Raw genomic sequence first — 19,361 nt, 5'->3', positions numbered from 1 at the left:
GTGACTGAGTGAAGCAATAAAAGCCAGCCCACACACGTGGTCCCACAAACATACACAGAACAACATACTGTATAAACAGCCTGTCATCCAACCTCATGAAAGATGAAAAAGCAGTAAAACTGTTCGCTTTTTGGCACTATGAACGTGCAGATATAAGAGATCTCTCTCATGTGCAACCACAAGCCTCTGTACAGTAAAAGCTGGCCATGTAAGGAGTAAATCTCTCACTGACATTGCGATTAACTTCATTTCCTCTCAACAGATCTGAAGAGGCAAAGAGAGAGATTGTAAGAGACAAGGGAACAGGAAATGAAGCCACCTGGAGAGTAAACTACAAAAGACATCCTGCTCTTAATCATTTAATGTCGCTCTTAAAAATCTTAATGTTTAGTCTCAGGAAAAAAAAAATTTGATCGAAAATGCATGGATGACAGAGTAAACAATGAGATAGTGAAAGCAATACATTTAGGACTAGAAGGAGAATAAGCATGAATGCTTATGTACTTTAATGGGATGGAAACTAGTGAAATGGAATGAAGGAAAGAAAGAAAGAACACAATACAATGTGAATACAATATTCTTTATACCGTCTCTTAATCCTGTTCAACCATCTAATATGCGAGTAAATCACTCGCATATGAAACCAAAGTTCACGCTAGGCTTTAATTAGCCATTGGCTAGTGAATTGTACGATTTCAGTTGGATTGAGTTAGAGGCAAAAAATAAGTTCAGTGTCACGGTAGACGTATTCTCTGTTCCTTTTAGTCTCGTGTTTATGTTGTTGTGTGAGCGCGTGTGTAGTGGGTGTGAGTGTATGACATCACCTGATCCGCTCCAGCTGATCATCATCACTTCACCAGCTGCAAGCAATTCACCCTTCTATAAATACTCACCGTTGTTGTATCATCTTTGTCAGATCGTTTGTTGATGTCCTCCGTGTTGGTGTTCCGGTGTCCGTTCCTGCCTTGTGTTCCTGTTCCCGTTCTTCGTGGATTTCGTCGTCTTCTCACCGTCACCGTCACAGCACTTCATCACGGATCCTGACCATCTTGTCCCTGCGTCACCCATCTCACATCTGCTTGTACTGTTGACTGTGTTGCCGTAATAAAATACTTGCACTTGCTTCCTGTCTCAGCTAGTCATTATGACAGAACGATCTGACCACGGAATGGAAGCAGTGAGCGCGTCTTCTGGAGCATTGGAAGAGTTCATTCATCACTGTATCCGAAGAATGGATTCGCAACAACAAGAGATCGGCGACACGGGTCGCGCAGTACAAGCCCTGGTGACGCAGGTGTCCGAGCTCACCCAGCAGATCCATCGCCTACAGATTCCCGCTGCGCCGCCCACACCGGCTGTTCCCCCCGCAACACCTGCAAGACCTTTCCAGTCCGAGCCTCGTCTACCCACACCGGAGACCTATTCAGGTGAACCAGCTTTTTGTAGAGCATTCTTGACGCGTTGTTCAATGCACTTTGCTCTTCAACCACAGACTTTCAGTACTGAACAGGCCAAAGTGGCGTTCGTTATCACCTTGCTGACTGGGAAGGCGGCACTCTGGGGAACGGCGGTGTGGGAGAATCAACATCCATGCTGCGCCTCGTTCCAGACCCTCTCCGCCGAGATGAAGAAGGTCTTTGACCGAGCGCTTTCGGGGAGAGAGGCTGCCAGGACATTGGCGGATCTTCGTCAAGGTGAAAGATCAGTTTCAGATTTTTCTATCGAATTCCGGACCCTGGCGGCGGAGTGCGGCTGGAACGAGGAGGCGCAGTGGGATATGTTCCTGCATGGGTTGGCTGACCACGTCCAGAAGGAGATCTACGCCTTGGATCTACCCACCACACTGAACGGGTTGATTGACTTAGCTCTGCGGGTGGACGCTCGGCTATCCAGGATCGAACGCCGAGTCCCGTCCACCCGTACCTTCGGAGGGGTCGACGGTTCAAGATCCAACGGCAGGGACGTGGTCAGCCCAGTCTACGATCCCGAGCCCATGCAGGTGGGTCGAGCTCGGCTTTCCCGGGAGGAGAGGGAGAGGCGGAGGTCCCAGGGCCTTTGCCTATATTGTGGAGGAGCGGGACATTTTTCATACAACTGCCCGGTAAAAGGCCAAGCCCGATAGTAAACTTGAGGCTACTATCGGGTGGGATCTCCGCCAGGAAGACCTCATCAGCTGTTACATCTACCTCCACGCTCCTCCCGGTAAGACTAAGATGGTCAGTCCACCAGCACGACTGTCGAGCACTTCTGGATTCTGGGGCTGAAGGTAATTTTATGGACCACTCATTCGCACAACAGTTACAGATTCCCCTCAAACCACTCACTCACAGAATCGCAGTTCACGCTCTTAATGGACAGACACTTCCCACCATTTCACTATCCACTGAAGAATTAACCCTCATCACTTCTGGCAACCACTCTGAGACTATTTCATTCTACATCATGGATTCACCTCTGGCACCCGTCGTCCTCGGACATCCCTGGCTCATTCAACACAACCCTCGAGTGGACTGGCATCATAGAGTCGTGCTGGAGTGGAGCAAGGAATGTCATAAGTCTTGTCTCGTGTCTGCTTGTTCGTCTGTGCCTGTTTCTGTTTTTCAGGAGGAAACAGGGGATTTGTCTAACGTGCCCGCGGAGTATCTGGACCTGAAGGAAGTGTTCAGTAAGTCTCGTGCTGCTTCTCTTCCTCCGCATCGTCCCTATGACTGTGCGATAGATCTACTGCCAGGTAAGTCTCCGCCTAAGGGCAAGTTATATTCACTCTCTATTCCGGAGAGGGAGGCTATGGAGAAATACATTTCTGATTCTCTAGCAACCAAGTTCATTCGCCCTTCCTCTTCTCCAGCGGGGGCGGGGTTCTTTTTTGTGGGGAAGAAGGACGGTTCTCTGCGACCTTGTATTGACTACCGGGGGTTGAATAACATCACGGTAAAGAATACTTATCCTTTGCCGTTGATGTCTTCAGCCTTCGAGAGGTTGCAGGGAGCGTCCATCTTCACTAAATTGGACTTGCGTAACGCTTATCATTTGGGTTCGCATTAGGGAGGGGGATGAGTGGAAAACTGCCTTTAACACCCCCAGGGGGCACTTTGAATATTTGGTCATGCCCTTCGGGCTGTCCAACTCCCCGGCAGTTTTCCAAGCACTGGTCAATGATGTGTTGCGAGATATGATCGATCAGTTCATATATGTCTACCTGGACGACATATTGATTTTTTCTTCTTCTCTCCAGGAACATGTGCAACACGTCCGACGAGTGCTTCTGAGGTTGCTAGAGAATGGGCTTTTTGTCAAGGCGGAGAAATGCGAATTCCATGCACAGTCAGTTCCTTTCCTTGGGTACATCGTGTCGTCTGAGGGGATGCGGATGGACCCTGAGAAGATCAAGGCTGTGGTAGATTGGCCAAGCCCGGATTCTCGCAAGGCCCTGCAGAGGTTCCTGGGGTTCGCCAACTTCTATCGGCGTTTTATTCGCAATTTCAGCCAACTAGTCGCACCTCTGACCGCCTTGACCTCCCCCAGAACGACGTTCAGGTGGTCTAACACAGCCGAGGCTGTGTTTACCAAACTGAAGGGCCGCTTTGTTTCAGCCCCCATTCTTGTCGCCCCTGATCCATCACGTCAGTTCGTGGTGGAGGTCGACGCGTCAGAGGTGGGAGTAGGTGCAGTGTTGTCCCAACGCTCCCCTGTAGACGACGATGTGCATCCATGCGCGTTTTTTTCTCATCGGTTGTCCCCGGCAGAACGTAATTACGACATTGGCAACAGAGAGTTGTTGGCAGTTAAGCTAGCGTTGGAGGAATGGCGCCACTGGTTAGAAGGGTCCGGGGTACCTTTTATCGTCTGGACTGATCACAAGAATTTAGAGTATATTCGCACTGCTAAAAGACTGAACTCCAGGCAGGCTCGGTGGGCACTTTTTTTCGGTCGTTTCGATTTTTCTATTTCGTACCGCCCGGGTTCTAAGAACATCAAACCCGACTCTCTATCTCGCATATTTGATTTTTCCGCACGCCCGACTACTCCCGAGTGCATTTTGCCCGAAACTCTAGTCGTTTCCACACTCTCATGGGAGATCGAATCGAGGGTCCAGAAGGCCTTAGAAGGGGTAACGCCTCCGCCCGGGTGTCCACCGAGCCGCTTATTCGTGCCGGAGGGATTACGGTCCGACGTTATCCAGTGGGGTCATGGTTCCAACGTGGCGTGCCATCCAGGAGTAAATCGAACTAGTTTTTTAGTCAAGCAACGATTCTGGTGGCCACGTATGGCTCGCGACATTCACGATTTTGTCTTGGCTTGCTCGGTTTGTGCCACTGGTAAGACTTCCAATCGACCTCCTGATGGGTTACTTCAACCGCTGTCGGTTCCTTCGAGACCCTGGTCCCATATCGCTCTAGATTTCATTACCGCCCTCCCACCCTCTCAAGGGAACACGGTCGTTTTGACTGTGGTGGACCGGTTCTCGAAGGCAGCCCATTTTGTCCCCTTACCCAAATTACCCTCAGCTAAGGAGACAGCGGTAGCCGTCGTAGACCACGTCTTTCGCTTACATGGCCTCCCGATTGACGTGGTCTCTGACAGGGGACCCCAGTTTGTGTCCAAATTTTGGCGAGAATTTTGTAGATTACTGGGGGCGACGGTTAGTCTGTCCTCAGGGTTTCATCCCCAGAGCAATGGTCAGACCGAGAGAGCCAACCAAGATTTGGAAAGGGTGTTGCGATGTTTGGTGTCCAAGAATCCTTCCTCATGGAGCCAGCAACTCTCTATGGTGGAGTACGCTCACAACACGTTGCCAGTGTCGGCCACGGGCCTTTCTCCATTTGAGTGTAGTGTAGGTTACCAGCCACCTATTTTTCCCAGTCTGGAATCCGAGGTTGCGGTTCCCTCCGCTCACGCCTTTGTCCAGAGGTGTCATCGTACTTGGACTAGAGCCCGTGAGACTCTACTCCAAGTGGGAGCGCGCACCAAGGCCAAGGCCGATCGCCACAGGTCAAAGCCTCCCGTATACGTCGTGGGTCAAAAAGTGTGGCTTTCTACTAAGAACATTCCTTTGCGTACCGTCTCTAATAAGCTTGCACCTAAATTTATTGGCCCGTTTACTGTCACCAAAATCATTAGTCCGGTGGCAGTCCGCCTCAAATTGCCTCCCGCGTACAGGAGGATTCATCCCGCCTTCCATGTGTCTAAAATTAAACCAGTGTTTCATTCTCACATTAATCCGTCTGTCCCGGTTCCTCCCCCACCGCGACTCGTAGATGGGGAGACCACTTATTCGGTTAATCGTATTCTGGACTCTAGGCGGAGGGGACGCGGATTTCAGTACTTGGTGGACTGGGAAGGTTACGGTCCGGAGGAGAGAAGTTGGGTACCTGCTAGAGACATCCTGGATCACTCCCTTATCGATGATTTCAATCGACAGGTAGGGGGGCCTGGGAACGCCAGGAGGCGTTCTCAGGAGGAGGGGTACTGTCACGGTAGACGTATTCTCTGTTCCTTTTAGTCTCGTGTTTATGTTGTTATGTGAGCGCGTGTGTAGTGGGTGTGAGTGTATGACATCACCTGATCCGCTCCAGCTGATCATCATCACTTCACCAGCTGCAAGCAATTCACCCTTCTATAAATACTCACCGTTGTTGTATCATCTTTGTCAGATCGTTTGTTGATGTCCTCCGTGTTGGTGTTCCGGTGTCCGTTCCTGCCTTGTGTTCCTGTTCCCGTTCTTCGTGGATTTCGTCGTCTTCTCACCGTCACCGTCACAGCACTTCATCACGGATCCTGACCATCTTGTCCCTGCGTCACCCATCTCACATCTGCTTGTACTGTTGACTGTGTTGCCGTAATAAAATACTTGCACTTGCTTCCTGTCTCAGCTAGTCATTATGACATTCAGTGCAGATATATTTTCATTGCCTACTGAGCTTTACGCACTGTCGCTGGGCTGAGAGTGTTGAGAATTGACGCGCTAGATCTAAATGCAGGGCTCGACAGGACAGCCAGATGGCCAAGAATTGACAGAACTGTCACTGTCCCGATCGGTTTTTTAGCAAGACAGCGTGAAAGATAACTCATGCGCATCTGACAGAAAGCCCAGAAAGTCGCTAATACTGAATTGAGCTCTTACGCGTCTTGCGCTTGAACGGACTATATTTCACACAAAATTATGTCAAAATGCCCGTCTTGCCGATTATCCTATTAAACATAGTCGGTGATGTCTTAAGTGAACGTAAACAACAGTTGAGAAAGACAATGCATGTGTACAATATCAGTATACTGGATACGTGCATTATCTCTTAAAGTGACAGCAACTTAATAATCATGCTGCTGTCTGTGTTTTTAAAGTTAATCAAACAACTGATTCACTGCAAAAAAAAAAAACAAAAAAAAAAAACATTGTGTGTTTCTGGCTCCAAGCTGATGCTAAATTAAGTTGAGATTGTTAATTTGTCTATACCATATAGAATAGATATAAATTTAGGTATGTTGCAAATTAGCGACAACAGGCATTTAGGGTAATTTTTTTTACAAAATGGTAAAATTAATAAAACACATTTTCCCATCTCAGGTATGTAGATTTTATTCATGGCACAAAGTTGTTAGAACTTATAAACTTTAATTGACAAATTAATGAATCTTGACAACAGCAAGAAACAAAACACTCTCCTACTCCCTAACATTGACAGTAGTTTTTATACATTCCATGTTACACTCTGTTTAACTCTTTCCTTGTTTCTCCAGTGCATACATTATATATTCTTATAGTGTTATATCCTAACATGCTATTTTTAGTGAAAAAAAAAGAAAAAATTTTTTTTTTTGGCTGAAACCATCTAAATACAGCATTGTTATATGTAGCCATTATAGCCCAATCCAGCCGTTATGGACGAATGTCGCGAATTTGCTACAAACCGAAATCTACAAAGTACGTAAAAAATATTCGTCACATGAAGTCTATATGAATAACATAGCTATAGAGGCAATCAATAAGCTGGTACATATTTTTATCTTAGCACAACTTAACTCATTTTGGGCAATTTCTCCACATTTGCGCCCTTGATATGCGGATTTTGCAAACCAAAATATTAGCTTCCGTGAACCGGATGTAGTTCCCACTCCGACCGCTCCTACGAGAAACCAGTGCGTGCAAAAGGTTCCTAGGTATGTATCGAATGTGCACAAACAGGCATTGGGGGAAAACACACGCTATCTCGCCTGCAGTCTGAATGGAAGGGGTTTGTTGCAAATTCGCGACAGTCGGCGTTAAAGGGATAGTTCGCCCAAAAATGATATTTAAGCCATGATTTACTCACCCTCAAGCCGTTCGAGATGCATATTTCAATCTTTTTTCAGACGAACACATTTTCAGTTATTTTAGAAAATGTCTTAGATCTTTCAGTGGTTATAATGTGAAGCAATGGGGTCCAGCAGATTCAAGTCACAAAATGTGCATGCATCCTTCACAAAAATAATCCATCCGGCTCCAGGGGGATAAACGAAGGCCTTCTGAGGGTAATCCGTGCAGTTTTGTCGTAAAAATATACATATTTAAAACTTTATAAACGAAAATAACTGGCTTCCGGTGGCGGTCGGCGCGCGTTCATGGAGATGAATGACGTCGTGACGTAGAGCGAACGTAGAGTTTTGTTTTGCTCTGCTCTCTGGCTCTGCTGTCACGCTCGTTCTACGTCACGACGCTTCCTGCGTTACGTCCTACGTCATATGCCAGCAACCATCTCCATGAACGCGCACCGACCGCCACCGGAAGCCAGTTATTTTCGTTTATAAAGTTTTAAATATGTATATTTTTACGACAAAACTGCACGGATTACCCTCAGAAGGCCTTCGTTTATCCCCCTGGAGCCGGATGGATTATTTTTGTGAAGGATGCATGCACATTTTGCGACTTGAATCTGCTGGACCCCATTGCTTCACATTATAACCACTGAAAGATCTAAGACATTTTCTAAAATAACTGAAAATGTGTTCGTCTGAAAAAAGATTAACATATGCATCTCGAACGGCTTGAGGGTGAGTAAATCATGGCTTAAATATCATTTTTGGGCGAACTATCCCTTTAAGGTGCGTTGCGTCTTCTCTCTCCCCGTCTCTCAAAATGCGCTGGACAAGGCAAGCGTCGAAACTACACATTCGCGTTTAGGAGTCGGGACATGACGGAATTGTCACTTGTACAATCGGGCCAGCATTGCATCGTAACTAAAGTTTATCATTTTCACTTCTTTTTAAGTTTTTATCAGTTTAAACATTCAAGCTGAGAGAGTTTATGGCATCGGGAGGGGCGGATGTGCGCGTGCGCGCGTCATTCAGAACACAAGACAAAATAAGAGCGTTCTTTAAAAACGGAACATGGCAAAATAGTCGTTTTTACTCGATTATACTATTTTGGTGATCGTTGGGAGCAAAAATCGAAATTCAATGAATTGCACAGCCCTAAGTCAATGACTGTATAGTAACATCAGGGAGACAGATGGCATAAAATACAGCATTTTACACTACAGTATATATGCCATGTGATACTGTAAACAGATTACCATGGTAGAGACTGCCTCATTACTGTAACTCACCCCTATAAAGGTCAACTACAGTACAGATTCAGTCATATGGCACAGGGAAAACATTTACTTTTCTAGCACAAAACCTCATGGCAGTTTCATTACTTCATCACACCTTTTGATAACTCACTAGATAGATAGCCTACTATTACAAACAGTATGGATTCAGTTACATAAATTAGGCAATGTAAGTGTATTTTCTAATGTGGCAACTGTAGTCTGTATTACTGTCATTATTTCAGCAACAAGGGTGATTTAAAACATGTATCTTGCATTGTTTGCTGTTGAATGAACTGATTGTTAAAAGTGCTAAATTGAAAGAAGATCATACTGTTGTGTTTCGGTGATTAAACCAAATGTTCTCATTACATATTACAATAATCTTGTGTCTGAAAAAATATGTTATGTGGACTGAAATGTGTATAAGTGTAATGAAAGCATGGGATCAGGTTTTGAAAATGTACTGTAAAAAAAACTATAACAGATTGTTTACTTGTCTTTAATAGTGTTTGAAATTTATATTTTATTTTAATATTTTAGATTATATTTATGTCGATTTTTTTTCATTTGAATTGTTCTTGCATTCCATGTAAAAAGTCTGGCAAGTAAAATAAAATAAAATAAAAATATGAATGACTGAATGAATAAATTTTGTGTGTGTACTCCAGGGGGACTTCACAGGCTACAGTAAATAGCTATACAAGTATCTGTTAAATGACAGCTTGATATGTTGCTATTTAATTTCTGAACATACACCTGAACATTGAAATAATATTTAAGATACAACAAACAGAAAAACAGAACTCTTCTCCATTATGCCCTCAATCCTACTGACAACTCATCTATCTCAATCCACTTAACCTAATATCCAATAGAGGGCCATAAACATTACCTCAGAGCGTTAAAGCTTTTAAATGGATGGAGGGACCACGGAATGTTAAAACAGGGAGAGGCACTAACAAATCACAAAGCAATCACAAAGTGTCTCGGTCTGACCTGAAGGAATATTCTAGAAAGTGACACCTGCAGCAAGGAAAAGCGAACTCTCAACATGTTTTACCAGGCAGTCCAGGAATTTTTCACGGGGGAGGAAGCATGGGGTGTCCTCTGTGATAACACTAAGACAATATTCACACAAAAAGCACAACACCACAACACTTTCTCAGAGGGTTAGAAAAGAGTTTCATTTGTGAAATGACAATAAAGATTAGCCATGCTTGTTTTTTTCTCAACATCGACTTATCCCACTAATCCCCATCCTTATCCCACACTAGAATAAAGTTATTTTACATAGGCTAATAAAATGTCATGATATTTTATATTACATTTTCGACACAAGCTCATTTTGAGTCTAAGCATTAGGGAATTTTAAAGGAAAATGATGCCATTGCCTTACACTATGTGCACCTTGTTATTGGAATCGATTGCCTTTGGCTTAGTTAAAATACTAAAATATTTGTTTTTGACAATGTGCGATATGACATTATCGAGTACATCCCTCTCACGGACACAGAGAAGAGCGCATGCATGCATAATCTGTCTACGTGATGTAGTCTAGTAGTAGATTAGACTAGTGCGGGTGCGCATTTAGAGTGCACACTTTCACTGCGTGATTTCGTCTAATTTAATATAGTTAAAGGTGCTCTAAGCGATGTCACGTGTTTTTTAGGCCAAAACATTTTTTGTCACATACAGCAAACATCTCCTCACTATCCGCTAGCCGCCTGTCCCCTGAACACACTGTAAAAAAACGTGGCCTCTGTAGACAGCCCAGGCTCCACAAACGGCAAGAAAAACAAACTGGCCCAGCCTGGACCACGAAACATAACAAACGGCGTTCCAGCCAATAACCGACAAGAATGATCTGGGGGGGGGGTGGGGGGTTAGTGCGCGTGCACATGAAGGGGGGAGTGGGAAGTGGAGGAGAGAGAAGCATGAAGAGGGAAGTTAGCTAGAGGAGAGATGTCCTAGACAACGACAACAACTAACGTTAAAAATGTATATTCTTGAGAATTCTGATATGGCCGACACACGACCAAAGAGACGACGTTCCAATGAACAAATAACAAAGAAGAGGTAAAACGAAAAGGAACGTGCAAAGTCCTGAATTTACATCGGAATAGCGTTCAAAAGGTGGCGAGAACTCTGCCGGCAGAAGGGCTTCCAATCCGACACTCAGGTGGCTCTGTTTTTGCTGGACAGGTGGGTAAATCTAGTTTGTTTTTTCTAAATGGTTCATGACTGTTTCAGGAAGCACGGAAGGGAAGGGGAGCGGATGGGATGAGGAGGATGGAGGGTCAAGCTAGCCTCCGCTTTGTTTGAAAATACTTTGAACTTTGACTTCACCCAACATCGCTTAGAGCAGCGGTTCTCAACCTTTTGCAACTCATGGCCCACCAATGAGTGTTTAAAAACATTCCGAGGACCACCTTTCCACATATGATAGTATGAAAATTCGAAAAGTACAATGATATACTCTGCTGTTAATCTGTTATGACTTTCTTGAGATAAAGAACGCATTATCTTGGATGTTTTGACAGGACTCTCCTGTTTATAGTTAGAGCCTGGCCAAATCAAACCTTGGAAAAGCTGTGTGTTAGTCTTCTTGGTTACAGGTTAAGGAACCACTGGCATTATTGGAGATTGACTGAGTTGTTGTTCGGGACAGGCTGGCGCCCAGCAACCCAAATCTGCGACCTGGAAGGTCACGACATGCCTAACTTCAGGATCCGAGTGTCAGCTGCATAATCAAGATATGCTTCAGTCTATCTGTATGTGTGGAAAATTACTATGTTTATCTATTTCTTAGCCAATCAGAAACTGTAACCTGAAGCATGGACGAAGCTTAGACCTTGGTGAAGGGTATAACTGCTGTGTGTGCGTGTGTGTGGTGTAGGGCAGGGGTTCTCAACCTTTTGCAACTCATGGCCCACCAATGAGTGTTTAAAAACATTCCGAGGACCACCTTTCCACATATGATAGTATGAACACAGAATAACAGAACATTCTAAAAGTATGAAATGTTCAACAAAGTTCATTCACCCCAATTTACATAGCCTACTGTAAATGTAATTGATCAAATACAGTTAGCGATATGAACATGACTGTTTAAAACACTATTATGTTGGCTTCCCAACACAGCCCAGTTTTGTTCAAATGTCTCTGCAGCTTTGATGGTTTCAGCACCTCATTTGACAACATTTCTCCACATTCAACACCTGAATCCACATTCAACAACATTTCTCCACATGCGCCTTCGTCTTAAGGGAAGCAAGGCCGCATTAATGCACATCTCAAGGCCGCATTAATGCACATCTCAAGGCCACATTAATGCACGGGCTTACCTGGGCTGAAGCCCAGGGGCCTCCCAAGTTCAGGGGCCTCACATTTTCAGGTTCATGATGAGCTGAAAAGGTCATATTGTTTTGTAACTTGTCAGATTTTCTGTCAATCACTCTAATCGGATGTTACATGTCTGCTGATTGAGTGACCCACGTGGCCCCATAAGACCCGTTCACACAGCCAGCAATTTTGTCACTGTATGTCGCTAGTCTCTATACTGTGAAGTCGCTTGTGGGCGTTGGTAGTGCTGTCGCTCTAATGTTATTGGTAGACTGCTCGTCTGGCCACATCTACTGATATACAAAACAAGTGATACAACTATATTATTTTAATTTGACTAAGAATTAGGCTCAAAAGAAACAGTATGCTGTTGGGAGAGTGTTTTTTTATTACCACACAGCAGTGTTCAGAGGATTAAATAATTTACTAGATTAACGATTGATCAATCTACAAATTAAACTCACTCATACTGTCATAAATTACTAAAACGTCATCCAAATTTGACAAATAATACATTTTCTTGTCCCTAATAGTCAACATAATGTAGAGGGAAACTGTGAAAATGAACTGCAGCAGTGCTAAACTTGCATCATAAAACTACAACACTCGAACTATAAATGTATGAATGAGTTACACTGAGACTGTCGACAGTTTCTTTTCCATGCATCATTTTATTATATCCATGTTTGTGGTTAGTTACAGTCAAATCATATAAAACAGTGAAATCGCCCTCAAACTCTTCTGTCTTGCCTGCACTGCACTCGAGACAGTGACAGGAGCTGAGCTCCACTGAAATGCTTCTTTCCTATTGGTTGTCGCTCACGAAAATCGCTTCTCATTTGCATAAAGTTGAAATTTCTCAACTGTGATGTAGATTACCTAGATATTACACTTTTTTAAAATGAGACTCTATAAATCGAGGGGATGGGTGGCCTAAAAAACCTATCAGCCCCGGGGCCTAACATTAGTTTAAGGCGGCTCTGCGCACACCGGACGAGAAGCGCAGCGGCACGTCTTTAAAATTCGAACACATTATATTCTATGAGTGTACATACACCGGCGTCTGTCCGCAGCGCCAGCTATGGCTCAAGACGCTGTTCAAAACATCTTGATGTTTTGACAGGACTCTCCGGTTTATAGTTAGAGCCTGGCCAAATCAAACCTTGGAAAAGCTGTGTGTTAGTCTTCTTGGTTACAGGTTAAGGATTCACTGGCATTATTGGAGATTGACTGAGTTGTTGTTCGGGACAGGCTGGCGCCCAGCAACCCAAATCTGCGACCTGGAAGGTCACGACGTGCCTAACTTCAGGATCCGAGTGTCAGCTGCATAATCAAGATATGCTTCAGTCTATTTGTATATGTGTGGAAAATTACTATGTTTATCTATTTCTTAGCCAATCAGAAACTGTAACCTGAAGCATGGACGAAGCTTAGACCTTGGTGAAGGGTATAACTGCTGTGTGTGCGCGTGTGTGTGTGGTGTAGTACAAATATGTGCCTTTAATAAATATCACACAAAGAGTGCAGTTTTTCTCCAGATATCAGCATGCTAACAAATGTGATGTTGAATTTATACAAGTTTAATAAACAAGAAGTTAAAATTAAGTGACTTACATTTTAGACACCATATTGCCTGTTTTTGCTGTATTTCGCCTACGAAGATAGTTCAAAACAAAGCCACAGCACTGTAATTGTAATTGAGCAACATATAGCGGTGTTTCCTTACTGAATGAATCTGCTTTTTGAACGAATCAGTTGAATCAATGATTCAATGACTAAGAGAGATTAAGATAGTAAAAAGCTTTGTTCCGAATGAATTAGCCATTTGAATGAATCCGTTAAATCTCAATGACTCACTCATTAACAGTGGCTTGCTGCCACCTACTGGCGGTTTTAATTTATTTCACATTTAAAGTATCTTTTCATGTATTAAATCATTTCAAATATCAATATTCCCTGTTTTATGTTTAAAACATAAAAATATTATTTATGCATTTGTGACTGCAGGTTATTCATTTGTCACCTCTGAACTGTATTAAACAGTCTGAGTAAATGATTTTAAATGCCACTTCAAATGTAGCTTCTGTGTTTCCTCTCCATTGCAAATATGAATTTTGCTCATATTTAATTAATTTGATTGGTAACAGTCCTATTGTGTATTATTATAATAATAATTAATCATTAATAATAATATTATAATAATTAATAATAATTAATTAATCATAATTGAATTTGATCAAATTTATGAAATTGACACAAAAGACGATGCATGCATATAATTAGGTTTAAAAAATGGATTTACAAAGGTAAAAATGCCCATAAAAGGTAGAAATCAATTAAAACGTATTGGAAAAAATATTTGTTGTCACTGCTGTGAACTGACCACCACACAGAATATGAAGAATATCAAAAGCTTTTACAGGAGTCATCTGTCCACGGCAGCCCAAAACCTGCCAGCTGCGTACCAACACAATAACACACTCAGAAAATATGGTCTAATTATCGTTATCGATAAAATCCCAGAAAATATCGAGATATATTTTTTTGTCAATACCGCACACCCCTAACTGAGTCTGTTTCAGAAGGGCTATTATATATAACTGGCTGTTTTGCCAGTAAGATTTAGATTTTTTTCAATAACCAGAAAAGGTGGCTGCAGATGAGAATTTATAAAAATAAAAAATATGGCGTGAATGTTCCATACATCAGTATATAAATATATGATCCGCTACCCCACTTGGTTTGTGATATCATGTAAAAGCATTATCAAATACACAAAATCTAGATGTTTACAAAACATATTTCATACGTGTGTAATTTAAAGAGTGAGACTTAACTTTGAATTGAAAAGGGTGTAATGAAATCGTTAATCTGGTGCTAAGCAAATGTTTTGTTGATGAATTTTAATATTTAGTATATCAGAATAGGGGTAATTGACAACCCTTTTTCACTATCAAATCAGAGGCAAAAAGAGGCTGGTATGTAGTTTAACAGTTCCATTTTCCAAAGTCTTCTCTATAGACTTGAGATATTTCACCAGTTCACTAATACCTGGCTCCTTGTATTGCCTTGCTCCTCATAATCCAGTTGAAGAATTTGGGCCAATTAACCATTTAAAACCTATGTAGGAGCTTACAATTGCTGGTAAATGTCAGCACACTAATAAAGATTTATTGTTCTTGTCTGTAGAAAAAAAAGGAAAACCCTGACCTCTATACTGATCCCATCAAAGACTCTTAAGAACTTATCTTCTCTGCTTCATCATTCTTGATGACCTTTTCTGAAGGATGTTGGAGGTCTGACCCTCTACAAGCATACCAAGTTAAAGTGACGTCTACATTAAGAGAAGTTTAAAGAAAATTGTGTCAATGTCCAGAAAATAGCTGCTTTTCCACCGTCGGGTCAACCGTTCTCTTTGCTTAAAGGGATAGTTCACCCAAAAATGAAAATTAGCCCATAATTTACTCACCCTCAAGCCATCCTAGTTGTATATGACATTCTTCTTTCAGCCAAACAAAATCGGAGTTATATTAAAACATATCCTCGTTATTCCAAGCTTTACAATGGGAATTAAGTTTTTGAAGATCTAAAAATGCACATCCATCATAACAGTAATCTATACGGCTCCAGGGGATTAATAAAAAACTTCTGAAGAGAAGCGATGCGTTTTTGTAAGAAAAATATCTTAAGTATAACTTTATAAACTATAATCACTGGCTTCCGTCCGCGAGTCTAGTTCCGGCGAATAGAGCAAAACTAAACACCGCTCACGAATTAGAAGTCTAAAATGACAATATTTAAAGAGAAATGTCGGAGAAGCTTGAGTTTGTTGCCCAGCCCTATTTGTTTGAACAGCGAGAGGCATCTAATCTCACCTAAGCTTACGATAGAGGTCACTCTCCCGCCGGATCTAGACTCGCGTACAGCCGTTACCGGAAGCCAGTGATTATAGTTTATAAAGTTAGAAATAAGGATGGCTTTTTTGGGCTTCAAAATCCAAGTTACCATTCACTCAAATTATAAAGCTTGGAACAGCCAGGATATTTTTTAATATAACTCCGATTGTGTTTGGCTGAAAGAAGAAAGTCATATACACCTAGGATGGCTTGAGGGTGAGTCAATTATGGGATAATTTTCCTTTTTGGGTGAACTATCCCTTTAATCGTTCCATTCCATGCACTGTTGGGGCTGATAACAGAGCTTGTTGGAATGTAATACAAATGTTGTAATTATAAACAGTCGTTGCCTTGGTAATGCAAGGGTTTACAGACGATATGAAATGTAGCCTAAATAGCATTTTAGCATCAAGATAGCAATAGCATCAAGAATTTACATAAACTCTGCCCCCGGGAACGCGATTTATAGATCGTCAAGACAGAATATGCTAATCAATGACTAGAAGATAGTTAACTCCACATCAGCTTTAAATGCATCAACTAACCATTCAGAAATGTTGCATTCTACATGTTGTCACTTCTTCTTGAGTCTCTCCATCTTTCTGACTCCGGTTTGAACATAAAAGGCTAAAAGTTTTTGAAATTTTCAGTGTGTGTCTGTGTGAGGTAATCGGAGCTGCTAACACACAAACACAGGGAGCAGCAGCTCATTTGCATTTAAAGGGACAGACACAAAAACGGTGCGTTTTTGATCACCCTCAAAAAGTGACAATTTTAACATGCTATATAAAAATATCTGTGGAATATTTATTGAGAAATGTGCAGCTCTAACCAAAAAGAACAGAGCAGAACAGAAAGTGGAATTTACTGATTTACAATTCAAACAAATTCTACAAGTATTGGCATTCTGGGAAGTGTCCGTCCACTGTGGTCATTAAAACAAAAGCCAATTTAAATAAGGATTATTCAATTATTTTATTAAAAATAAATAAGTATATAATTATACATTTCTATAGTTGACATTTTAAACAGATCTGTAGTGAGGTGCTAGATATATGGAGTGAAAGAGGCATCAAAAATATCATACTGGTCGGGATGACTTTTTGTCTTTTCAACACAAATAAACTCCTCTTCAACACAGTCAAGACCTCTTAATTTTTTTTCTCCTTTATTCTCATATACGAAATCCTAGTTGACTCCTAGCTGACCCACTTACCATTGTGGACCACACTGAAGCAACCGTCTTCCTGCTTCATGCTACACAACATGAGGAAAATTCAGCCCTCCGATAATTATTACTCTGCTAAGCTGTTTATTAGTGCAGGCTATAATCAGTTCATGGCTAGACTATTCTGCCACTACTCTCTATCCCACCTGCATCAACCTCATGTCTGCTTGGGCCCGTCCAGAACGCTGCCATTTGATAGGTCTGTGGATTTTGTATTCTCTGATGTCATGCATATATTCTCTAATCATACTATCTAAAATTGCTCCCAGTAACTGCTAAAATTAAATGCATTTTCCCTATATAGGTTCACTGCCTGTTCATGATAAATAAACTCTTATGGACAATCAGAACAGCCAAATCACAACTTACTGTACTTTCAAATATCCCTAAGACACACCTATTCATAACTAACCTATATACTCAACTTATATGAAACAATTAAATATGCACCTCATTACCTCCACATTTCCCCAACAACTAGCACAATTTGATGACTCGACTAATCTTTAACGATTTCAAATTAGCTACTTAAAAAAATGTATACTGCCTTAATTTCTTTAACATGAGAAAAAGATGATAAATGCACCATAAATTATGCACACTAAATGTGCAGCCAAATTATTGCTTAAAATCAAAACAGAAGAAAAACAAAACAGAAGTTTATATCTAATATACTAATTAGAATAGTGAGTGCCAATAGGATACTACTAGGGTAAATGGGCGTGGCAGAGAAACAGGGTACACTGCATATTAATTAGGAGGAGGAGTGTTTTGTCAGTTTGGTGATGAGAACTGAGACATTTCACAAATCAAACAAGACTTTACATGGATTTTTTTGTTTTAAATAATGACTTCGCAATGGAAACTAACCATTGACATCTAACTATTTTAACAAGGAAAACAAATAGTCTATATAAATCTTCACAGGTTGTAATTTGTTAAGTGATTGTGGCTTATAAAATATATCCAAATGTGTTTGGAAAGCATGATGCCATATGTATAGGCTATAACTAAAAACAACTTAGATGTTCAGTTAAATAACAAACAAATGATCAAATCCTTTCTGGTGATCTAAACCACAAGGGGAAATGCAATTATATTCATCATATGAGTGTTGAAGTTTTTTTTAATAATGATAGCACACTTACCGCTTGTGCAGACACTGCATACAAAACAACAGGTAACACAAAACTCCTGTGGAGGGAGAGAAACAAATCCATCATGTGTGCTTGCGAGAAATATGTGCTTTATTAAACTCGGCTGACTAAAACTGACAGTTGACTACTTAATATCCAATTGTTTGAATTGGTATCCACGCTTAACAACTTATAAATATACTTACCAAAGCTTCATTTTGCAAAGCTTTGAGGAAAACGCAGGTAGCAGCTAATGTATCCTCGGCGTCTTCACAGTAAGCCTCCGTTAATGGCTTCAAACCTATTCATTTGAGAATCCGGTGAGCGGTTCGTCCACTTCGGAGGACAAAAAGTGAGATAAGGTCAGGATAAATAAACAATTAAACCAGAGATTGAAATATTACTTTGCACATGTTACAGGTGTTTTATGTAGGTATTTTTTAAAGTTTAGCTTCTGTTTGTCCTCTGAGAAAAAGAGTTCACTCACAAGAAACTTCTGCTGTCCTCGCGGCAGAGTAGATTCACGCACCGCAAGTGTCTGTGCTCTGAGAAGAGGGCGGGGTTTTCGCCCGTCAATCATCCGGTCGCCTCACGCTTTCGCCTCTAAACACAGTTATAACAACCACAGCTATAACAACCACAGTGTTGTCAGTAAAAATGCGTACCACTCGTGTAAGCTGAAATATCATCAAATATATCTCTCACACAAGACTGGACATAATAAAACAGACATTATGAAAATTACATGAACACATGGGCTATATTGATCAGAGAGCAATTCAAGTGACTCGAGACATATATGCGTTTAACATGCATTATAAGTTTTCAATAATCCGTATAGTAGCAAAATGAAAAACTCCTTTTAACTAACAAAAAAAAAAGTAGGCCAGAAAGGACAAGTAAACCTTATGTAGGCTAGTCTATTTACATATATTTTAGTAAATGGGACTGCAGCAAAGTATAACTATTGGGTAAAAAGTGAACATAAATGAAAAACTTAATGTCATATATTTTTAAATAAAAACTTTATTATTATTACTTTATTATTACTTTATTAGTTATTTAAAAAGCACCACTTTTTAAATAACTGCATCAAAATAAATAGAATAGGCTATAATATAGGCCTATATATATATTATTATTATTATTATTATTATTATTATTATTATATTATTTGTGTGTGTGTGTG

The 19,361-nt window shown here is 41.3% G+C and overlaps 1 protein-coding gene across 1 annotated transcript in view; it reads right to left on the bottom strand.

Moving 5' to 3' along the window:
* The window catches only part of col4a6 (collagen, type IV, alpha 6), a 125,814-nt gene extending 107,095 nt beyond the window's left edge, over positions 1–18,719 (bottom strand). The window contains exons 1-3 of the mRNA XM_084108197.1: positions 18,660–18,719; positions 18,379–18,508; positions 18,185–18,230 (exon numbers count right to left, since the gene is read on the bottom strand). Coding sequence (XP_083964323.1) covers positions 18,185–18,230; positions 18,379–18,389 — 57 coding nt within the window. The 5' untranslated portion in view covers positions 18,390–18,508; positions 18,660–18,719. The remainder of the gene's footprint in view (positions 1–18,184; positions 18,231–18,378; positions 18,509–18,659) is intronic.
* Positions 18,720–19,361: the final 642 nt, after the last annotated feature.

The sequence above is a fragment of the Abramis brama genome (genome assembly GCF_963993115.1).
Source record: "Abramis brama genome assembly, chromosome: 3".
Taxonomy (NCBI): domain Eukaryota; kingdom Metazoa; phylum Chordata; class Actinopteri; order Cypriniformes; family Leuciscidae; genus Abramis; species Abramis brama.
Note: the sequence above shows the minus strand (reverse complement) of the source record. Positions and strands in the feature narration are given on the sequence as shown.